Consider the following 25,767-nt stretch of genomic DNA (forward strand, 5'->3'; position numbering starts at 1 on the left):
AGAATGCTCTGAAAAAAAGAAAAAGAAAAAAAAAAAAAACAGGTCACTGGTCTCTAGCTCATAGGCAAGTACAGGTTGCCATTTGAGCATACCCTTGAAAAGGATCTAAACATTTTTAGGACAGCTGATCTTCCTAATCTCCTTCTTCTTTGGGACAATGATAATGAGTAAAGCCATCATGATCAGCAATGAAAGTTAAGGAATGCTTACAAGCTGTGGTATATAATGGAAGGAACAAGATGTTTACTTTATTTGTCCTTTGTTGTCTGGGTTAGTCCCACTAAACTGTGGCCATAGTATCAAGGAAATTCCCCTACTCCTTTTTGATAGGTGCCATGGGATCTTTTACATCCAGCTGAGCTACCAATAGGTGAAGCAGATTGCACCATGATTTAACATCCCATCAAAAGGATGATACTCAATAGTGCAGTGTCAGTAATCCAATCATGTGCTGTGGGAATAGAACCCACAGACTTCTGGTCTTCCAGTATCAAAGGCGTGTGTGTGACCTGTTGCACTACTGACACCATTGCTATGTGAATGCATACCTTACCATCAAATTATTGAGAAGCAGGTATTCCTCAGGTAGGGAATTATGCTTGGCACCTACAAGGTTTGTTGATCTTAGGCAGGGTGGTAGTGGTACATCTGTCCTGGAGGTAATCCAGGACACCAGTCTAAGAAAGCAAATACATATCATCAGCGAATATAAAGATGAAGAACAGCACTAAAATAAAGCAGTACAGCCTTATTAAAATGCAATATCTTGCTCCCATGCAAATCACAGAGTTGTTTATCCTGCAACAGTTTTCCATAACTGGTTAAACTATGGTATTCAGAGATTAAGCAAGAATTTCAAATCCATACAGTAAGAAAACTCTGATCTCCTTCCTACACCACAGCTTTTAAATTATCAGATTAAGCTGTCTTTGAAATAATGTAAACGCTAAGAAAGTGGTACTTTAGGATTTTACTAATTCCATGCTTTGAAATCCATGTACTCATTCCTACATATTTTAAGGTATTTGATTATTGGCTATAACATTCAAAGATGCCAAAAGCAGGACCTGCAGTGACCTGTATAAACTAGATGGTGCATGGCTTAGGCTGTGGTTATTTGGGCAGTCAAAGTCCAGCAGGTGGCGTTTTCCAACCTCTTCCAAGAAGGACTGAATCATCCAAAAGTTATTTTTTTGATACCCTTCTGATAAGTCAAGCTCTCTTCAAATGTTCACACAGAAACATGTCTCACACACACACATACACACACACACACACACACACACACACACACACACACACACACACACACACACACACACACGTACATGTGAACAATTTTGTATAAAATTCATTGATGCCTCAAGTTGGCTTTCTCTGTTTCAAAAATGTAAAGTTGTGGTAAACTTTATAGCAATATCTGCAGTTGCCTGCCAAGCTAAATCTTACTTTCAGTTAGTGTGCGTGTCTTAATGAAAGATTTTGTTAGTATAAAACAAAAGATCTTACTCTTTTTCCATTTCCAACAGCTCGGAGAAGCTTTGAAGATTTCCGAACAGGTAATTCTTCCTCCTGGGGCACATCTCCTCGGGTCTCTACAACTGACTGCCGAGCAATCTCTTCAATCAGGATCATTCCATGTGGTGGTGGCTGGAATTCTTTTGTGACGGGATACACCTGGCCTCCTCCTGCCTCAGAGTTAATTGGAGTAATGCAGCAATCTAGACATAAAAGATTTTAAGATAAAGCACAGTGAATATTGTAGTTATTAAATAAAATTATCATATGCTTTTACCGAAAAATGTTAAACAGATGTGACCCACTGACATACATATTTGTTCCACTTACCCAGCTATCAGAGCTGTTGTCTAGTTATCCCTCACGGAAAATGATGCCACCTTATATGCAAGCTACAAGTGTTTTCTTCCTCAAAGCACCTATTTTACAGGGACAGTATGATGCCTTTTAAGGGCATTGTGCACAAGTATTACATGTCTTACTTTACAAAAAACAGTTCTTTATATTCAGTCTTCCCCACAGACAAAGAAAAATGCAACCACTTGAACACAATGATAAGCCTTCAGAAAGGCAACATATAATTTCACTAAGAACTGCAACAAAACATATCTTCTTCAAAGAAGGAGTTATGAAATGGTTATATAGCAGGGAACATCAGTCTGAAGGTAACAGCTGGATAATGACTACATTTGAGCTTCTTTCTTAGTTTATCAGCTCAGGTATGACTTTGAACATATACCTCCTATTACATAATACATGCATTTGTGTCTTTTTTCTCCCTTTGTTCTCATTATCAAAAACATGAAGTGAGAAGCTCAATAATAAATCACGAGGCTAAAAACTGAATAGCAAAATACACACAGTCACAAACAGATACAGAAATATTTTACTTTAACTGCCACATTAGTACACTTCAAGCAATCTGCAGTACTTGGAGACTTAGAAATGAAACTTCAGTACTGAGGTCTCCCATGTAACACTTCCATGATGCAGAAAATCAGAGACACAAATGGAATAAATCACCAAAAATAACACCAGAAATCTATTAGAATCATCCTAGCCCTAACACAGATTAAACTATCCACCCTACATTACAGAAACTATAGTCAGCATTACATTAAGGGTATGGCTACAATCACAAAGTAAGACTTGTGAGTATCCAGCAAATTCAGAAGATCATTGACAGAAGTTGCTGCATCAAATAACCTGTACAACTCTAGGCTCACTCATTGTTCCTGTCCTGAGCTTGCAAGCTTTTTTCAAAAGTCTTCTGTTGGATTAATACCTTGCACTTGTACAAATGTCTTTTCTAGATGGTCCTGTACAGAGATCGTACCAGACTCTCTCTTGAGTTCTTTCCTCAGTGGCTTAAGCTGAAGTCGAAGTGATAGAAATACTATGGGAGGAACATCTGTAACTATTCATGTGCGACACAAATACAAAAGCATGCATAATGTATCTCATGCAGAAGTCACTGTCAGATGTGAGTTTTCCTGACAAGCAAATAGTTGCAAAATCACAAAAATTTATACAAACTAGGAAATCTTCTGAAGATACAGTGAAACCACCAATGCAAGCCAGCAAATAAGTTTATTCCAAAACCGTTAAGTGCTTAACTGTTTTGGAATAAACTTATATGCTGAAATGCTCAGTTCCACTCAATAACAAGACACAACTAAAGAAAATATGATACCCCTGTAAAATGAAGTTCTACTGTAAAAGCAAGTGGTTTAACAGATGTCCTACTTTGAGATGCTTGTTTAGACACTACAGTTTGGTAAAGTTATGTGCTACAGTCCAGGCGGTTGCAGCACAGACTTTACTTGCAAGAATGTTCAGGAAATTTTGTGGATACATCTACAACCTGAGTGCAGTGTCCTTGGATGGTACTGTAAAGAGAGTTCACCCTTTCCCAATGACAGAATATAATATGATGGGCCAATCATTTTACTGTGGCCTTCCTTTCTTTTTCTGTCTTATGGTATGGGGCAGTTGACATGATATATAAAACAAGTGTTAACATTCAGAGAATGAAGGATACTTTCGCCTTTGCCCTGGCAATAGATAACTTAGAGAAGATGAAGAGACTGGCTGACTACCAGGATCTCATAGATGATCTTTGTGAAACACCTTGCGGGTCAGTAACTGAATCTCTGATGTCCCCTGTGATGATGTGAGGTATTGCCAACTATGAAAGGAGAAGTAGGGCAGTGGGTGTGTAACATATGCCAGCACAGTTAGCTGGAATTTACCAAAGAATTATATGTTATTTGAATAATATATAGTACGGATGCTTGTGTTGAAAATGGATTTGCAAAGTTGCTTGCGTTACAGATGTACTGACTGTATTGTAACTGAATTAAATATATATATATATATATATATATATATATATATATATATATATATATATGTTAACAGAGGATACTGGAAGAAAAGAGGTTAAGCTCAGCTTCAGCTAACTCTGAAAAATAGTAAGAAATTAAATTACTGGGCCTAGGCCATAAATATGTTATTTCACACATAGCTACAGAGACAAGAACATTCAGAAAGCTTTTGATCTGGAAAACATTTCATAAATTCTAATAAAACGTCCTACTTACCTGACTGTTTAGGTCATACTATAAGTAAAACAAAACTGTATTCTAGGAATTTGAAAAACATCTTTAATAAAACATTCAGTCTTTCTGTTCCATAAGTATCCCTTCCTGCTCCAGCTCATTGAGTTCTCAATTGAAAAGCATGAAAAGGGTACAGTAGATAAGGACTGACCAGTAGGATATACAGAATCTCTTCAAAAATGATCTTTTTCTTCGAATTTCAGAATTCATTTATCTTATGTTAGATCATGCTGGCAGGAAAGGAATGATCTGTCATCCAAAGCCGGGGACTAGAGTTGCTGGCATGACACTGGGTAAATATCAGGAATATGGTAATTGACTGGTATGAACTGTCTCCAACTTGCAATGGACCTTCACCAGTCAGCCAGTAAGGGGGTATGAGGGATGCCAATCTTCATAATTTGGAAGGGTTCTGTTATGACTTACTGAGTTACATCTTTGTGAGGAACACACTCACTGAACATAAATAGTCAAGAAACATAGCTCTCAACAAATCAGGGACAAATTTCAACAAAATTAGAGACAAATCCAGAAAAAATCAGGGACAATCAGGGATGCTTTTAAAATTTTAGTTCTATTAACTCGAGACATTAACAGAATTACAGAATGTCAATTAATATACATTTCCTGAAAGAAATGAAGTCTGTAACTCTTAATTATTGTCATTATTTATTAAGTATAAGTCACCACCTTTCCTCCAAAAGGCGACAGTGTTAGGAGGGATTACTCCTTTGTTTTGTTTGTCTTTCTTCTCTAGCTGATTCGTTCTAGAAAATACAGAATTACAAAGGAAAAAATACACAAACAGTGCCTTATTGTTAGTATTATTCTGCTATACTAATTAGTAATTCTGACATGTCTAGTAGAGAAAATATTAATTGTCAATCATTTGGGGAAGATGATATTAATCAAAACAGCATTTATGTTCTTTTCTTATTACTTTTCATGGTTACAGGTAGATGAACTACTTAAGTCAGAAACAGAAGATAAACATCAGTGACTGCCTGTTTTTTGCACTTCTAATTTTCTAAGAGCATTATTACCCTAAAGCGTTAATGAAATTACCATGGCCCCTAAATGGCTTAGTAAGCAATACTGTGCTAGCTGGTCTGCTCTAAGTCAGCCCTTCCAGCTATGGTCACAAAGTTTAGTTTCCAGAAAAAGCCAGACTTTACAGTCTAGCAGTGTGGAAGTAAAACTAACAATAGCCTGCAGCTTTCCCTAAGATTGAGTACTCAAATGCAATTGCTGATTGAAGACAAGCTCACCAGTGCTAAAGGAAGTCCAGTTCCCTGCAATGGATTAACTTGCAATTTCCCATTTGTTCAATAAAAAATCTAATATGCTTCAGAGGTTACAGGAGAGTTTGTGCTCACTGCTATAAACTTTACCTTCCCAAATAAACCCAGACATCTTAAGAAAACAAAGTTAAATTCACATAACAGGAATTATTCCATGATAAATGTATTTTGATTTATTTATTTCCTTTATTTTTCTCTAGGCTTACATTTTTATTTAATAATGAGAGGACTCTTAACCTGATTTCTGTGTCCCATAACTTCTCCTTAATCCATGTCATTATATTTATTGTTTTATGTTCCTTTGTTATAAAGTACAGTTTTGTACCTACCATAAATGTAGATGTTCGAAGATCCACATTGCTGCAGTCATAACCTGTGGGTAGTCCGCTGTCCTCGGTCGGCCCGAATACCAAAGTGTTAGGCTGGCGTCGGTCATGGTCGCTCAGATCTGACGTCAGTACGCCGTGGTACTAAAGCGCATGACCAACGCCATATCCTCAGTCTTTCTTGCCCCAGATGTCAGAAGGCCTTAAAAAGAAAGGCCATAGCCAAAAATAGAAAAATACCCAATCACCAAAATAGCAACAATAGATACACCACAAACCACACAACCACCCCAAACTACAGAGGGGAAGGAGGGAGGGTAAATTAGACTGCAGCAATGTGGATCTTCGAACATCTACATTTATGGTAGGTACAAAACTGTACTATGTTCTTCATCTCACATTGCTGCAGTCATAACCTGTGGGTAGAATCCCAAAGCAAAGGTAAAGGGAGGTTGGTAAAATCAGATAGCATTAGGAGCTGCTAACATGCCCTGTAAAACTGCAGTGGCAAACCCAGCCCTAGATTTGGAATAAAGAGGAAGATGGTAATGTTTAGAAAAAGTGTGCACTGAACTCCAGGTAGCTGCCTCCAAAATATCCTTAGTAGCTACTCCCCTTAAAAAAGCAGTAGAAGTGGCAGTAGCCCTAGTGGAATGAGGTCTGATTCCAGCCGGAACCTCCTTACCATGATGAGAATAACAGAAAGCAATGCAATGCCCAATCCACTTAGAAATAGTTTGTTTTGAAACAGGTTTTCCTTGAGATCCCAAGGCAAAAGAAATGAATAACTGTTGGGACTGCCTGAACCCTTTAGTTCTGCTCAAATAATAACGTAACTGCCTGTGAATGTCTAAAGAATGCAAAATTTTCTCCCCCTTATTTTTGGGATCAGCATAAAATGTAGGCAGATGAATAGATTGGTTTAAGGCCACATTAGAAACAACTTTAGGCATAAAAGTAGGATTAGTACGTAGTGAGACCCTATCCTTATGAAATACCAGGAAGGGTTCAACTGCCATTAGAGCCTGTAATTCAGATACCCTTCTAGCAGACGTAATGGCCAACAAAAAAGCAGTCTTCCAAGACAAAAACTTCAACTCTGAAGTAGCTGCAGGTTCAAAAGGAGGTAAAGTGAGCTTTTCCAACACAAAATTGAGATCCCAGGAAGGAGTAGGAGCTCTACGTGGGGGTCTTATGTTCTTTGCCCCTCTAAGAAATTGCTTGAACAAAGGGTGAGAGAATAATGGCGGGTCACAGTCATAGTGAGCAGAAATGGCTGCAGCATGAACTTTAACAGAGGAGAAAGACAAACCCTTGTCTAATAATTCTGTAAGATACTGAAGTGAAACACTCAAATTAGGCACTGAAACATCAAAACTCTTTGTTTTGCTCCAAAGAAAAAATCTCCTCCATTTATCAGCATAAACCTTCCTGGTACTAGGCCGTCTGGCCTCCAAAATGACATTCGAAACTTGTTGAGGAAGCTGCGACCCCCCAGGGTCTAAAACAGAATACGCCAGGCTGTCAGATGCAGGGACTGAATCCTGACATTGCGGAAATGATTGCTTGCCTGGGACAAAAGGTGTGGAATTAATGGCAAAGGCCAAGGAGGCTCCCGTACTAAAGTCCTCAGCAGAGGGTACCAGTGCTGTCGTGGCCAATCTGGAGCTATCAGAATTATGCAAGGCTTGTCCTGCCTGACCTTTAGGAGTACCTTGGGAAGGAGAGGCAGAGGGGGAAAGGCATAAACGTGAAGGTTGTTCCAAATGAATGATAGAGCATCCACTTTCCAAGCTTTTGGGTGAAACAGCTTTGTGCAAAACTTTGGCAGTTGGTAATTCAGTGGAGAAGCGAACAGATCTATGTCTGGAGTCCCCCATGCCACCGTCAACTGTTGAAAGACATGAGGATCCAATTTCCACTCGTGGGGATCCACCATCTGTCTGCTCAAAACATCTGCTAAGGAGTTCTGTGCTCCTGGCAGAAACCTTGCCTGAAGGGTGAGGTGCAAACTGAGAGCAGTCTCCCACAAAATCATAGCTTGTCTGCAAAGAGGGTACGAATGGGTACCCCCCTGCTTGTTGATGTACCACATGACTGTTGTGTTGTCTGTCTGAATCAACACTTGCCCTGGGTGAAGTAAATCCTTGAAAGCCATCAATGCAAATTGGACTGCTAACATCTCCTTCATGTTGATATGCAAATGTTGTAGTCTGGCAGGCCACGTGTCTTGAACCCATTTTCCATTGAAGTGTGCTCCCCAGGCCATGTCTGAGGCATCTGTCGTTAAGATCTGACTCGCCTCTGGTCGGGTCACAGAGAGTCCCTTGTTTAGGTGACATTCCTGAGCCCACCACAAAAATTCCCTTTGGAGGCAAGGTATCATCTGAATGACAGTGTCCAAATCGTGGCAGTGTTGAGTCCATACGCTTTTGAGATACCATTGCAGCTTCCTCATATGCAGTTTGGCATTGGGAAGCACGAGAATACAAGATGCCATGAACCCCAAGGCTTGAAGGCTGTCCTTGCAGTCAGCCTGGACCGTAGAGACAATTGTTGGAAGTAAAGGGTAAGATTTCTTTGTTTGTCCGGGGTCAAAAATGCCATCTGAGAAGCTGTATTCAGTCTCACACCCAGAAAGCACATGTCCTGAGAGGGTACTAGACTGGACTTTGTTTCGTTCACAGAATACCCTAGCCACCTTAACACTGCCATAACATACTGTAGATGGTGAAGTAACTTGACTTTGTCTTGAGCCAGAATCAGGCAATCGTCCAAATAAGGATAGATTTGTATTCCCCTTAACCTTAAGAAGGCTATCACCGGTGCCAGGACCTTTGTGAACACCCTGGGCGCAGTAGATAAGCCAAAGGGCAATGCAGAGTACTGATAATGTAAAGTCCCAGCCCGAAAACGCAGGAACCTCCTGCAGCTGGGCCTGATAGGAATGTGAAGATAAGCCTCTTTGAGATCCAGAGTTACCATCCAGTGATCTTTGCCTAATAGAGGCAAAAGTTGTTGCAAAGTTAACATCTTGAATTTTGGAATGTCCAGGTATGTGTTGAGAATAGACAAATCCAGAATTCCCCTCCAAGTGTTTCCTTTCTTTGGTACAAGAAACAGGCGAGAATAAAATCCTAGGCCCACTTCTGACGGAGGGACCCTCTGGATAGCCCCCATTTTGAGAAGTAAAGCAATCTGTTTGTGAGCCTCCATCTTTTGCTGAGAAGGAACGTCTGGCATGCCTTTGAAAGGAGGCAAGGTGTGAAAATAAAATTTGTAGCCTCGATCTATAATGTCCAACACCCATTTGTCCTGAGTGACCAAAAGCCAATTTTTTCTGAAATGTGCCAACTTTCCTCCCAGAGGAGCTGCCAGGCAGGAGGGATCTGGCAGCTGGAGATACAGGTCATTGGGTCTGTTTACGAAAAGGCTGACCCCTGCCCTCACCTGAAGATTGTGCAGGGGAACTCCACGTCCTAGGCCGGAAAGAACCTTGAGCATGAGCTCTGCCCCTACCACGTCTAGATCTGCCCCTAGACTGTAAATCAGAAGAAGGATAAGCCCATCCCTTAGTAGGCCAATTTCTGCTAAACTTAGGGGGCTGCACCTGTAAAAAATCCTTAACTGTTTGCATAGACTTGGCTTTGTCTTCCATTTTCTTCAAAACTGACTCTACAGGAGAACCAAACAGAACTTCAGACTGAAGGGGAGCATCCAAAATTCGAGCTTTAACATGCTCTGACAAATTCTGATCCTTAAACCAGGCGTGCCTACGAAGAACTGATCCAGTGGCAGCCACCCTGGAAGAGGCCTGAAGAGCATCAAAACCACACTGCAAAGAATGTTTACCCACCTGATCAGAGGCATGAACTAAATCCTGCAATTCCTTACACTCAATGCCCTCTGCCAAAGCATCTACCTTAGATTTCAACTGACTCAGGAGAAAGTTCTGGTACTTCAGCATATGAAACTGGCAATTCAAAGCCCTCATTGCTAGAGTGGAAGAGGTATACACTTTTTTACCTCACCTATCCAAAGCTCTAGAATCTTTATCCATAGGAACTGGATTCTTTACAACAGAAGCCCTGACACCCTTAGGTCCCTGGCTAATAGTTTCTGGGTCAGCTCTCGGGCTTTTATACAAATATTTATGAGCCTCAGGCACTCTGTAATACCTGTCTGGCTTGACCGGGGCAGGAGGCAAAGAATCAGGATTAAGGGAAGCTTCAGAGAAAACATCCTGAACAACATCCAAAACGGGGGTATAGCCAAGGGCCTATGCTGTGGTAAAAACAAAAATTCCCTAAGTCTCTTTCTAGAATCAGAGAAATCCTGACCTTCCCACTTAAAATGCTCTCTCATGGAATGCAGAGTTTCAGAAAAAGAAAAATCCTCTGGGGGGGGGAAGCAGAAGGACTAGAATCCTCTGCATCTGAATCAGAATAAGGAGGAAAATCCTGAATGTCTTCAGCCGAAGACTCCGAGTAATCTGAAGAATGCTCCAATCCTTCCACCTCTGGCTCTACCCTAGGCCTCTTATCTGGAGGGGGCAAAGAACCCCTGATTAAGGTAATTAAATCTTCTGCCATTTTCAGCATATGCTTTTTAGGTACAGAACCTGCAGAACTAGGTCTGACGCCAGAGGAAGACAAACCAGGCCTGACCTTGGAAGGAACCTTAGAGACAGAAGTAGAAGGCCTAACCACCTTATGCAAAGGAGGGACTACAGAAACCTGAGAGGCCCCCTCAGCCTGACCCGACTCCTGAGAGGCCACATCCTGCACAACTAAAGGCTCCCCCTGAGACTCAGCTGAAACCTCGGTTGGATCCACAGATTCCACCGTAGTTTCTAAAGAACCGGCGTCCGTAACGGACGACTCATCCTGCTTGGACTTTAACGATTTTTCCTTACGCTTCTTAGCGGTAGCGGGCGTCGGAGGATCCGACGGCATATTGTAATTACACCGCTTACCGAATACAAGCCTAGCACAATCTAACCTGCGTTTAATGGTGTGCTTATTAAATTTAGCACAAAAGCGACACCCGACTACGTCGTACTCAGGCCCCAAGCAAGGAATACAAAGAGAGTGGTAATCCCTATGAGGTATCTGTTTCCCACAAGAAATACAATTATTCAGTTTTTCTGACATCCGGATTTAAATGAGGCAAGAAAAGACAAAAATATTCCCCAACGGGGTACTTAGCCCAACTTGGTCTTCGGTCTGAAACTCAGAATACGAAAATTTCAGGACGCCGAACGGCACTTGCAAAACGCTGCTTCTGCTTCGGACCATGCGGCAAGAAAGACTGAGGATATGGCGTCGGTCATGCGCTTTAGTACCACGGCGTACTGACGTCAGATCTGAGCGACCATGACCGACGCCAGCCTAACACTTTGGTATTCGGGCCGACCAAGGACAGCGGACTACCCACAGGTTATGACTGCAGCAATGTGAGATGAAGAACATCTATGTATTTCTCAAATATTGTATGATGTTTTTTGATTCTAGCCATGTATAAGACAAAAACTTTATTCCTCCAATTGTTTAATACTCTCTGTGTTTCTAATTTTTTTGTAATGGAGCTTTTCTTCTTGGATCTCTGCTGAAAAAGGGTATGCTGCCCAGCCAGACTAATCCGGTTAACAAATGTCAAATAAATAAATAAATAAATCATCTTTAGGTGTTTTTTAACCACATATGTAAATTTAAGTCTGCAGAGCATTGCTGAAATCAAAAGAGGGATTGTGGGTAAAAGTGAACATACTTTAGGAGTGGCTCTATAAGATCAGTAGATACAGTGAACGATCACTTATTAGCAATAGCATACTTGAAGAGAACATCTGGTATACATCTTAACCAGTTAGCACTTAAGGCTATGAGCTGTTAAGGAGCTGCTGCTTCTTGTTCAAGGTTTGATTCCTCTGAGCTTCCACCTGTTTGCTGTGCGACTATGTGTAAGTTACCAGACAGTGCTCCCAGAGTGAGTCTGAAAAAGGGTCATGTGGATTAGCACTCTCCCTGTTAATTACAAAAAAAAAAAAAAAACAGAAAAAAACAAATAAAGTAGTGAGACAAGTGTACAAGGGAATCTAAAAATAAAAAAAGGAAAAGCCAGAAAAGTTGATGCATGAATGTCCTTAAGACGGGATCCCCTGCAGGAAAACATTACCATAAGAATCCCTTTTCCATGACCAATTTAGACTATAGTTCTTTTTAGCATAGCCACTAAAAACCAACAGACCATGGTATGCTAGTGAGTACAATATTTTAAGACAAAGCTGAGCAAGGAATGTAAGCAACATTTGGTTCATAAACTCCAAAGAACAGAGATAGTTATGAACTGCTGTGTTGCCAGCCCTAGCTATGTTCTGGGATGCCTCACTAGTCATCTTCACAAATTTCAAGGTATCATGAACAAAGGCTAGTTGCTTCCTGCTATCATTTTGAGATATATTTCTCAATTTGAACATATGTCTCATGTTTCTTTACAGTGCTTTTCCATCTGAAGTTTTACAGTTGCTCATTTCCCCAAAATGACTCACCTGGCTTGGTTCTCAAAACATCTACACCTTACTTCTGTCTTTCAAATCAAAAAGAGTTTACTTACAGTAGAACCTTTGACTTAGCTGATTCTGTCTCACTGTCTGTTGAACATATATTTGATTCTCAGTAATCATCAATGAAGTGCCTTGTATAACAGCTTTTAAGTACGATGAATAACAGCTTATGATCACTTTTTGCTGGTAACTCTCTCATAATTATACTAATAAAACATACATTAATAATAGGATCGCTTGTGTATCTAAATTCTTTCTAGCAGCTAGAAAATGTCCTGCAATTAATTGTCCTTTTATAAAATTACTGCTTCAGATCCATTTTGACTAACTTCAACTTGTAATGTGAATGTGTTTTGCACATCAAAACACTTCACTGTAGGTGCTCTTTTAGCTAATGATTTGAACAAATTAAACTATTTTCTTGCTCTTCAGTCCAATACCAGGCAATAGATTACATTTTCCTAATGACACACTTATTTCAGACAAAAGCTATTACATCATATGCTACTGATGACCTGATGTCAGTCCTCAAGCGACAGCAATCAATGCAGAAATACTAAGTCTGGTATTTGGGCCGGCCGAAAGCTACCCTGCCAGGAATAACCCAAATGTGATGACTGCAACAGTGAAACATGAAGAACATCCTTTAGCTTCATAAAGGCATATTAAAATGTTCACCCTGGAAATTTTCCTTATCAAGTTTGATTTGCCAAAATATCATTTATTGGCATCAAGTATAGAAAAAAAACTTTTCATTTAGCATACAATTACAACCTGTTTTCTTGTACAAAGCAGAAGTTTTTTATTTATATCCTCAGCCACATCATATAGATTGATAACATACATACAGAAACACTGCCAGAATTAATCATAGCATCTGTATTCTCCACTAAGTCTGTAATTTGGAGCTATTTATTAATCACACACATTGTCCAGTCTTTGTAGCTCTGTTATAGTTCAACCTCTGATTGTTTCTGGAAGTTCCTTGAAATAAGCATTACAGGTAAAATGATAGGCTCTATTTGACAATAATATTCTATTGACAAACATTCAATACCAGTAAATAATGCTTCAAAGTCATGATGTAATTTATCATAATTTTCATGTGTATATTGAACTATTTTCTCCATGCCAAGCTTCTACCAAATCAAATAACCCACTACAGCATTTGCTTTAACTCTGGTACTTCTTACCTTATATTCACATTTAAGCATATTTGACCTAATGACAATATCTGACAGTCTGAATAAGTAAGCAACATGCACATGGACGGTTATAACTCTTTGCTTCACTCTTGGAGCTTTAAATGCTTAGGCAGACATCACATTGCAGTCTACCTCAATGTCTAGTTTAGTCAACACACTCTGATTACTTTCTGCAAGCATATATGACAAGATATCTGAATATCATTTCTTTCTCTCCATATTCTTGTAGACAAGGCACTCTTTTAACATTTACTGTCTCATGTTGAAGGAGCAAACACGGCTCACATATCCTGGAGGGAGGAAGGCAGCTCAACACACTGCAGTAGTGACACCTGGAAGAAAGCAGGTATACCATTTGCAGCAAGGGAATAATGTGCTCATGCTGCACAGCTGTGAGACATGTACTACAGAGATTGATCATGGTTTAGTAGTTTGGATGCATCTCCAGAGATTCAGTTTTGGAGTGCATAGTTTGCACAGGGAGTAGAGCTAGGACAGTCCACACAATTGACAGATTGACAGACTGGCCAACTCCATAATACCAGACTATTGCTTCCACCAGGCAATGACATGGCCAGGGCATTGTGAGCCTAAATGAAAAATGAAGGACTGCAGAAAGGGTAGCCATTGGGCAGATCATGCAAGCCCAGAAAATATTATTTTTTCATTACTTTTTCCTCCACATACATTTTTCTCAGCTGCAATGATATTGGCCACATTTTGCCCACTTCAGCAATTTTTTTTTTGTTAGCCACAACTTTTACATAACTGACATACCTGACTCAGTGAGAGGCATTTCTTTTATCATGTTTATAAACGCATCTCATTCAGAACTGAGAAACAACACTTCATCTTTTCATAAATTTGCAGCTCTTTTTAGCTCTACTTTGTCAAACTTTTTTTTTCAGTACAACTTTTAACTCTTCAATCAGCACCTCTAACTGAGATGAACTAGTTTGATGCACTATGAGAGTGTCTATTACTTGGCATAATGTCAATTCTACTTTGTTTGGCACTCTCCCTTTTGTTTTATTATTCTGAATAAAATACAAATTTCTATCTCATAAAAACGCCATATAACTCACCAAACTGACAGTTTTCACTCAGTTCTTTAATTCACTACTATAAATATCAGGACTTTCCAAAGGGCCTGATATCCTATGTAAAAGGCAAATAATCAATTGAACATAGGGTGATTATTTGTAAATGGTAAAGAACTGTTTATTCCACTGCATATCAAAACAGCTGTTTGTTAAATGTCTGGTGCTTTTCTCCCTGGGCCTCCCCCAAAAAGGGATTTGCTTAATACAGTCAGACTTACCCAGTAAGCAAAATAAACCTAAAAATAAAGAAATAAATAGTGGATATTTTCAATTATTTTTTCTGTGACAGGAACTCTGAAAAGGTTCTCTCACTGTTATATTCTTTTTCTACTCTCAAAACTCAAATATGTTATGTGCTATTAGTACTTCTTCCCAGTAACATACAAAAAACTTGGCACGTTGTAACTCTCAAGCTTTTCAGCTAATTAATTTACAATTAGGAGAAAATTACATGTCTGGATACACAATTTGCAGTCTTCAACTAGATTTTCTGTAGATGACAAAACTACATAATGTAAATGTCCTTCATCACTTAACACCATCCAACAACTTGGTTCATATAATGTAATGGAGACTGACCGAGGATATAGTGCTGCCAATTTTGCATCTTTATTATTCAGGTTATGAAAACTGCGGTGGTGGTGCTGCGGTAGCATTGTCGCCTCATAGTAAGATGTTGTCCTGTTCGATTCTCAGCTAGAGCGTCTTCTGTGTAGAGACATGCATGAATGGGCATACCTTTGTTGAAGGTTGTGCGTCAGGGCCAGCAACTCGGCATGTAAAAATCTACTGCCAATCATTAGCGGACTGGAATTCCACTGTGACGAGCTGAAAGACACAACATTATTCAGATTATGAAAAAAAACACACAGGAAATCACATAACATGACTTGCATACTGGTGCTATGCACATACCATATGTACTGGCAGCAGCAGCAGAACAGACAGAATCCAGCCATAAAAGCAGAGAAAAGGGAAAAGATGTAGTACCAGAAACAGAGCATAAGAAAAGGGAAAAGATGTAGTACTAAAAACAGAGCACAAGAAAAGGGAAAAGATGTAGTACTAAAAACAGAGCACAAGAAAAGGGAAAAAAGACTGAAAAAGAAGGGCAACAGAAGACAGAAATAAAAATAGGGATTTCAGCCAGAAAAGAATGATTTCAAAGGAAAAAAGAAATCTAGATACGGGGTAAAATCTAGCCTGGGAACAGAGCCTCTGGTGGAGTGAAAGGTCTATTATAAAACTGAAAGATAGGGACAGGAAGATGACCACCAGGGAGTCCTGTGTAGAGGAAAGTCAGTATCCATCCTTTCCAAGGGAACCTCAAGATCCAGATGTCAGAGGTAAGTAAGTCATTGACATAACATGCAAGCTATTTATCCAGACTTCAAACACACTTGTGTTTGTACCATTGCATTATTTTATATTTTATTACCCAGCTAATTATGTCTATTAAATGCTGTGGACAACTGTGCACAGGTGGGCTGTACAGAATTGAAAAACTGACAGCAAAATTAGGGATGGAGGAAGGAAAGCAAAACTAACTAATCCTAACCTACCAATTAGTTATCTATTAGTAGAAACAATTAGTTCAAGCTTTTAAAATAGCAAAAATACATAAATATGTCAGGTTAGTGAGGCAGACAGACGGGCAGGCAGGGAGATACCAAAACCCAGGCAGTTGTAGTGCAGAGACAGGGAGGAAAAATTATGTTAAGAAGGAGAACAAAACTAGAACAAAGATAGAAGCATTAGCAAAGCGAGAACATAGGTAGAACAATGCAGAATAAGAACACAGAGGTGGTGGACCTACAGAAGAGACAGGTTAACAGTGAAGGATAAGAGGTAGAAGAGGTCAACAGATCAGACAAGGAGAACAACACATACCATATTCAGAAGGAAGTGGAACTGGGGCAGACATTACACAGGGGATAAAAGGAAAAGAAGTGAATTACTGAAGAGAAAAAGAGCCATGTGCTAGTGAATCAAACAGAAAGAACACAGAGACCATGGGATGCAGAAGGCAGTGTTAGACTTATTGGCAGATTTGACAGTGTGAGAACAGATAGTATAAGAAACTCTCCAGAGAACAGCTTACAGGTAGCAAGCAGAAGAGCTATTGCAGACAGCCTAGGCAGTATTGCAAGGATGGCAGTTGAGGAGAGTGGGGGAGTGGTACTAGTGAAGACAGAAACACCACGTGGTCAGGTAGGTCAAAATGAGTGCTGTCTCAGGACTGAGACTAGGACAGGAAAGGAAGCAAGAACTTCATGGACAGCTAGAGACACGGTCCTGTCACTGCATAAACTGCATAAATGGGTGCCAAATGTCTTAGCGGGTTAAACAGTAAAACAGTTCTAAAGGAAGACTAGAGAGATGGCCATGACATGGCAGAGGTTGGGATGTGCAGTAGCAGCAGCCTTTTCAGAGATGTAACTGATGCCGTCTGCTAGCACAGCAAAGAAGTGCAGGATGAAGGTTACAACATTCAACTCAAAAGAGAGGGCTAAGTGACAGACAGACTACTGCCTGACTCTGAGAAGAGATTGCAAAAAGGGAAACTTTCTATGTTTGCCTGCCTTGTTGAAATCCATACTGCAAAGGTATGTTAGAACAACTATGCGTGCAAAGGCAGTTTTAGCTTGGAAAAGAAGTTCCAAACTGACAGTTAAAAAAAGTCAGCATCAGCCAGAAAGGCATAAGAAATATCAAGGAAAATGGGAAATACAGAATGAATACATGGATATGAAAAGGACAGTAACACACAATAAGCATCTAATGTCAAAAAAGTTAACAGTGGAAAAATGAGAGAAAACAGCAGCATGTATGAAAGTACTGAAGGGCTACACTGAGTAAGACAAGGTGCTTGGCAAGAAAACAGGAGAGTTTCGGATATTGATTCAAAAACTGAAACCAGTTGTAGTTGGTATGATGCAAAACTGGGCATATGGTGAAAGGGTATGGGATATGGAGGTCCCAAGATACCAACTGTTCTGGCAAGATATATACATAGACAAACAACAACTGAATTAAGATGTGCATGTATATAACATCGCTGAATATTTGCCAACTTAAGGCAACACCCTATAAACAGTTATCTGAATTATATACAGAGTTTTCATAGCAGAGATACAGGAGCAGATTGTCATGCCTTTCTTCTAGACCAACTTCAACAGCAACCCAAGTCCATTTTTGGACCTATACACGAGCATTGCAGATGGTTACTCTACCTCTGCATCAAGATAGAGAAAGATAAAGTGTAACATACAAATGGCTAATGAAAGAAGCTAGGAAAAAGGTAGTGAGAAAAAAATAATGTGGTTTAAGAGGTAAGTAATGAAAGAGAGACAACCATACAAAACAAAGGGCTTTTAATGAGTTAAAGAAGAAAGAAAAGGAGTGTGAGCCAAAATCAGGAAGCAAGAAAGAGGGCTACAAAGATGGTAAGAAAGATGCAGGCAACTTTGGAAGAAGAGCCAATAGAAAAAGAGAGAAGAAAAGTTTCTTTAGACACAGAGAAAACAGGAAATGTTAAAAATCTATAGAAATTGTTCAGGGAGAGGATGGAATGCAGTGAGGACAGGGAAAGGCAGAAAGTATCCATGACGTTTTTACTTCTGTATTCAAGAAAGAATATCATTTTGAGTTTGAGAGGAGGAAGGTGGAATGAGGAAGTTAAAGGGAGATAAACTGCAGGTTTATGACAGCAAACCTACAGGACACCAAAAGACCAGGTGATGGTACATACAAGTCCCCAAATGTGACCTTTCATCCAGTCATTCAGCAGTGGCAGTGATTCAGTGGATTGAAGGGTGGCCACAATGGTGCCAACCTACAAGGGGTGAGTAGAACTGATCTGGGATTCTACAAACTCATAGAGATCAATACCACAAAAAGTAATGGTGAAAAAGATGAGGGAATGACTACCAGGTTTCCGGAAAACAACCCACAGCATAAAAAGCAGCTAAGGTTTGTGATATGCAAACTCAGTGCAGTCCCACTTGATATAGTTTTAATTCTGGATTATGTCTGGAAGTTGACAAAAAAGAAAAAATACTGATGATGAGATATTCTTTGACTTTAGAAAAATCTTTGACTCAGTTCAAACTGAGAGGTAGATGTAAAGGAACATCAGTAGAAAAGGAAGTTGGTGACATGGTTGGAGGGATAGCAGAAAGCAAAGCAACCTGTAAAAGGGAAAACAAGTAGTTAAGAGGATTCCACAGGGTTAGACCTTGGGACCAATGGTCTTTGGAAACCACACACCTGACACTGAAAGGGTTTCAAGAACATGATGAACCTATTTATTGGTGACAATAAATTCAAAGACATACTTCAGGATGAGGAGGAAGCTTTCAAAGGCATTTTTGGAAAATGTCAGTGTAAGAATGAAGTAGTGTCTAAGGTTTAATGTAGAGAGAAGTAAGATACTTTACCAGGCTCTCGTAAGATCAAAATCGAATATCAAAGTATAGGAGTAAACTTAAAAGGCAGAAAAATTATCTTGGGGTGATAATGACAACAGAAATGAACCACCAGGTATATACTCAGATAGCATTATCCAATGCAGCACACTAAGTTGTTTGATTAGGAGAACAGATTTTTATTAGAAGTCATACTACTCTTCTACAAATCCCTAGTCTTTTCAGAGCTGGAACACATCCATTTACGTCTCTCACACAAGAATAACCCAGTTTAGTGGAGTGATTGTAAAATAAGGCAATGAGGGTAACAAATGGAATTAAGGGCAGTTAGTATGAAGAGAAGTTAGGTGACTTAAATCTGTTCTCATTTGTGGGAAGAAGAAGATATGGGGGACATGATGTGGTTGCACAAGACATTTAGGGGACAATATCAAGGGACACAGGTAACCATTTAAAATGTCAGGAACTGCTAGAGTGAGTCCTGAGACATGAAGACTGAATGGCTGAAAAAATGGACTTAAATATACTTAGCCCGAGATGGCCATTTCAAGGACTATTCCCTTTTCTCAGAAGTATGTCGATCTCAGAATTGGTATATTTAAGTTCAATGGGTGTGTGGGGGCTTGCCCACAACAAAAACAGAGTTTAAAGGACTAGGGTGTTGTGCGAGATTCAGTCTTCTGGATTTTCTATCTTATTTTCTCATTCTGTCAGAACTTAACATTATGAGGGCTGATATTTCAATAGAGAGCTGGGCTACAACCTAAAAGGAAGGACAGAGAAAGTAGAAGGACCATGGTCACAAGTATGAAGATCTCAAGCTTAGCCTGAATATGTGAAAGTACTTGTATGAAAGGAGCAGTGGATATATGGAAGAGACTGCCTGACAGAGTATTACGTATATCTTAAGCTTGTGAACTGCTTCAAGAAGGGAAGGGATGGGATGGGATGGATGGTGAACTAGGAGAAGGTGCATATAAGGACAACTTAGAGGATAACTACACAAATAGTCCAGGTTAGATGAAGAACTAGTTATTTTCTGAAGCACAAATAAGTAACATAATGTTGTAAAATGAAATATAACATTGCCTGCATTAGATAAATTCTCGAAATGAGCAACAGACAGCAATAGTCCTGCAGCAGAATATCCTTTTTTACTTTCAAATGAAGCTAATGTGCCTCTTTGTGGCAGAAAAGAATACAGTTAAACAACCTCTTGGTGTCTGCACTCCTATTAGCCTTTCCACAATATGAATGACTCAGCTTGTAGAAATCTTTCACACTATGGATGCAGAAACAGCCAGCCAGCTGTGCACCTGTATTGTAACTTTATGAAAAATGGGCTGAAATTCATATGGACTTATTCAAGAATAACCTGGATACTAACTTCATAAGAAGTGAAAATTAATATTCAGGGTGACACAGTCATCATAAATTCCAAATATGTCTATTTACACACAAGTTTCAAGCTCCAAAATCCATCTGGTGGCAAGGACTACAGACTCAGCAACACTTGGATTAAAACAAGGAAGCCCAGAATCATAAAACTCAGGTCCAAGAAGGGAGATGAATTTGTAACTGGGCATTGCAATGGTGTAATGGTTTACATTTCTAAGTCATAGCTGCAAGGTCTGGGATTCAATCCTTTCATATGGCCACCACCTGTATGGAGTTTGCAGGTTCTTCCCTTATCTGTGATTTGTTTTACCTCTTTAGTTTCCTCTCACATCCCTGAGCTACTCTAGTGTGTGTGGCTCATTAAGCAGCTGAAATGTAGGTTTAAGGAATGTATTTCGTTGAGTGGTGAAACCATCCATCATGAAAATAGTCTCGATGTCATACAGTCTTGATCTGCACAATTTTCATTTTTAATCTGCTTTACATAGTTTAGGTTACTAGTTCCCATTCATTTCAGGACATGACAGTTACATTATGTGGCAATTATTTTAATGAATAGCGTTTATGTAGTTTGCATTGAACTTTATGAATGAAACATACTGTGACTGCTTTACTATCTTTCTGGGACTCTTTTTAATTTTATTTGGTAATTTTGATGTTGTTTTACAATAGAGTAGAGAGGATAATGTAATATTTGTTGTTTTTAGGTTAGTTTTGTGGTGCAAAGGGATGGCGCCTGGACTGCATCTCAGGGTCTTTTGGGGGATCTGGTCCCTGAAGAGTTACCTGGCACTGGGACTTAGAGGATAGGAATGAGAGTCATTTTGTTGCTTACTTATTTAGAGAGACGAAAAAGACAATTTTGGTAAATCTACAGGAACAGTGCTTTTAGTCAAGGGCATCTCATTGATTATACCATTTCTATGAGATTTCCCCCTGTTTCAGTAAGGGCACAATCCCAGAGGGTGCTTAATCAGTTAAAGGAGGCAGAGTGGGGTTTGTGGTGCAGCTCCCTCCCCACCCCGCAAAACCTCTGGGAAATACTATTTTGGCAAGGGGCAACATAAAAAAAAAACAGTAATACGATGGGTTTGTCTTTGACATTTTGGATGACATTGCATTCTGCAGTCCATGTGAAGACAAGAGCCTATGGGTCTGCTGTAAATAAAGGGAAACATGATTGCAGTTCATTCATAGACATAGAGCTGCAGAATATCATTGCATGTCAAGTGTAGGATTGGACAGAGTATAGGGAATAACTATTGTTGATTCATGGTGGTCATCAGCTTATGTATGCTTCTGCTCTGTATCAATGGCGCAACAGATGACTTTCATAAATTTAATATTGCAGAGATTTTTACCACAGTGTATTGTGCTGGTAGTGCACTTTTCTTCTGGTGGGGGGCCCCTTTTCTTCACTATGGTATGACTGTGTGGAGTTGATGTATATAATTTTGGGGGTATGCAGGGGGCTTGCTGCCCTGCAAAAAACATTTTTTGTGTGTGTTTTAAGGTTTTTCATCTCATCATTTTTGGTATTTAATTTGCAGTGAAGGGTGAGACAATAATCAAAGTTTACAACCATGTAGGCAAACCATTATCAAAGGAGAGGGAATCGACCTACATTCCAAAATTCCTGACTACCAGACCCGGATCCAGCACTAGGCAACCTAGGCAGTCACCTAGAGCTCATTGGCTGGGGGGGGGGGGGGGTGCTGCCACAAAACTTAACATTTTTTCTTTAAGGATGCACTCAGACTACGTATGTATCCTCTGTACGACACACACACATTTAAATACTGGAGCAAAGCACATGAGACTTTTATGGAGGATGAAGGAGACAAACACGGATTTTTATTTGGAGAATTGCCATTCTGGATGAAATTAACAGTGTGTGTGGTTGTGTGTGTGTGAGTGATGCTTCAGTTAGGGTTGACAGTTTGGCTAACTTATTTAGGCTCAAACCCTGCACCTTGATTACAGGACATTAGCTGTGTGTCCTGAGTCCTCTATACCAACTACCAAACTGTCATCAGCAGGTGCATTTCAAGGACTGTTGAGTTTCAGTGCATTTTCAAAGAATGTTAAGTTTCAGTTAATTTTTAAAGAATGTTGAGTTTCAAGGAAAGGGAAGTTTACTGTTGCTCATGCTGTCTGTTTTCAATGTGTAATTGTTTTGTTTAGCAAATGGCCATCATTAGTGTTTGGGGTGTAAAGTTTAAAAGCAGTATTAGTAGCACAACAGGTAGCATACTTGCCTTTAGTGCAGAAGGCCATGGAGGGATCCCAGTGCTGAGCCCTAGATCACACTGTAATGCCCACCACTGCTACCAATATGTGATGGCCACCAATATGTGTCTTCACCATGCTGGGCCAGTAATCAAGGAGCCTGAATCCTCACCATTGACACTGGAGAGGGATGTGCACTTGAAATTAAAATGGATACACTCAGTATTTCCATATGCAGACCTCCTTGCATCAAGTACAATTTCCCTTAAGAGCACACAGAGAGCACACTCAGCCTAGGGTCTGGAAGTCTCTATATCTGTCTCCCTCCAGGTCCCCAATAAGACTCCCCACTGGTACAGCTGCAGGTTTAGGTCCCCAGCTAAGTGTTCAAGCCAGGTCCTCCAGCACCCTCTCTGTAAACCCAGTGCTTTGTGTCCCTGCCCCAAGTAGCTAACACACACATTCTTTAAGATTTAATTTTCTCACACACACACACACACACACACACACACACACACACACACACACACACACACACACACACACACACACACGCACACCTGGGAAAGACTGGGACAGATTATCCACTCTACCAACTTTGCCCAGATTATAAAGTAGTTATCACTGCCACCAGTCAGTTACTATAAGGCTCTTAAAAGGATATCCAATTATACACTATAATATTAATACTAATACAAATGGCAGTAGTTCGCCAAGATGGTTAGGACTTCTGGAGTGGGCCACACAGTGTCATCAAATAAATATAAGCACTCCAAGGTTAGATATTTTCTACAAGGACCAGCCACAACAAATGTTTTAAATATATTTAATAATAAATTATTAAAGTACATGAAAAAACTGACTATATATATGCATAGTAAACTATAGAGTTCAGATCAGAGGAAATAATGAAAAGAACACTGATGGACAGACTCTAACGAATAAAGAAAAACAATATCTAAACTAAGCTTCACTACACTCCTGACGGAATCTAAGAGAATTAATGTTCCTTAGTTAAGTTACTTACTACCACAAGGCAAGATGTGGAGGATGAGGGTCTTTCTAGTTAGGCTTCCCAAAGAATATTTAATACTCTGAGATTTCTCTTTGTAATATCTAAAATATAATTTCCAAGAGGGTTGGCAGAATTACCTCATCTGGTTACCTGATTCTAGGTTCTCACAGTATTCTCCTTTGAAGTTGAGACAGGAATTTAGCACAGACTGCCACAATACACATCCAAATGTTAATGGCAGTGCCTGGGGCCTCCCCTTTTTTCACTGAGCTAATGGACAAAGGCTCTTCACCAGACTCATCATCTCCAGTCCTATTCAGCACTGTGGGGTAACTTTTAATGGTTTAACAGCTCATTTACACTTCCCTTATTTTTCTGAAAGTTAACCTCTGTTGTGCCAGTATCCTCTATTAAAACATATACATTTAATTCAGCTACAATAATACATGCACATTTCTCTACATTTCAGCAGGATGATTGTTGATGCATTTCAACACAAGCAAAGCTCACAAATACATTTTCAGCACAAGCATCTGTGCAAAATGAGTTTGATATTCAAATGACATACAGTTCTAATACGTTTGTAACACAAGCATCTTGTATAAATCAGTTCGATATCATTCTTTACAAAACTCGAGCAGGCTATGCTGACACTTGCCCATATCATCACACACACCGTTAGTTATCTTTATACTTTTGGAGGAGGCACACATCACCTTAACTATGTGGGCTGTATCTTTTAGGCAGTTGCATAAAAAAAAAATGTGATTGCGTAGGTGTGGCTTTCTACCAGCAAAAATACTTTTATGTGTTTTGTTGAGATGAAGCTTAAACTATTATGTTTTGTCTGCATGAAGCTTCAGGAAATTTAATCTCAGTTAAATGTACAGCAACTGGCTGAAACATGTACATTTCAATGGACAATAACTCCAAAATAAATAAAACATATAGCTTCTATTTTACATCATAGACAGTATAAGTCGAAGGCTTAAAAGTCTTAGTTAAAATCTAAAAGTCCTGTTCAAAAAGAACAGCAGTGAGAAGCAGGTCTAATTAAGAAGTCAAGTCCTGAGTTACGGCTACTCTGAGGAAGAAAGTGAGTGACAGGACATGGATTCAAATGCGTTTCCAAACCGCTATGGATTGCTGGATTTGGAACTGTGCACTTCTGGGCAGATACAATGTGATCAGGGTTAACCAAGAATAAACTACCTGAAACTTTGTGAGCAGTCATAGCAGAGGAAGGAGCGAGCAGTTATCACAGTAAGATTAGTATGTAAGTGATTAAACATTTCCAGTGCAGGAAGAATATACATGTATTGATTATTATCTGTAGTTTTAGCTGAGACAATGGAATTGTGATGGAACAGTGTTTTCACATTTTATAGTTTGTTTCTGGATGACTGCAAGAGACCCTCTGCATCATTTAAGTGAAATTGAACCTCTAAGAATGAATATTGGTTTCCTAGTCAATTATCCTCTGTTAGAAAGAAATCCACCACAATGGATATTTGACATGTCAGCACACAATCCTGCATGGTAAATAGGACCCGGATCCTTTTTGTTTTCTCTGATAGTCTACTAGACTGCAGTTTTACATTCTACCAGAAGACTTTCAGGCAAAAATGGACCTAAAAGCATAAAGTACCATTCTTAGTTCAAAAGAGTTAACATGCAGATCCCTTTCTGTTAGGTGTCACGAACCATGGACTGATATGTCTTCCATGTAAGCTCTTCATTGTTAAAAGGAGCCATCTAGACTCAGCACATCTAAGACATACAGGAAGAAGCAGATGACAATAACCTACACAACTGAAGCATTTAGGTCTGATGATGTCTGTTTACGTATGACATCACAGTTTATCTGACTATGATAGCATTCAGAGTTCTTGGCTAATAAACTGTTTTTATCACCTTAAGGTTAGAGTGAGGACCAATCTTCTTTTAGATCAATATGCCTCTTGGCTGTGGACATGTTCTATGCACCTCGCATCTTGAGGTGGTTTGTAGAGCCAAGGTATCTGTCATCAAGGCCTGGGTGCCTTTTGGGACTACAACTGGC

The 25,767-nt window shown here is 39.6% G+C and overlaps 1 protein-coding gene across 1 annotated transcript in view; it reads right to left on the reverse strand.

The window, feature by feature from the left end:
• The window catches only part of FREM1 (FRAS1 related extracellular matrix 1), a 1,066,140-nt gene that overhangs the window by 215,044 nt on the left and 825,329 nt on the right, over window positions 1-25,767 (reverse strand). Inside the window, exon 32 of the mRNA XM_044060374.1 lies at window positions 1,510-1,721. Within this exon, the coding sequence (XP_043916309.1) occupies window positions 1,510-1,721 (212 nt within the window). The remainder of the gene's footprint in view (window positions 1-1,509; window positions 1,722-25,767) is intronic.

Source organism: Protopterus annectens, chromosome 2.part0, assembly GCF_019279795.1.
Source record: "Protopterus annectens isolate FY-2018-M chromosome 2.part0, PAN1.0, whole genome shotgun sequence".
Lineage (NCBI taxonomy): Eukaryota > Metazoa > Chordata > Ceratodontiformes > Protopteridae > Protopterus > Protopterus annectens.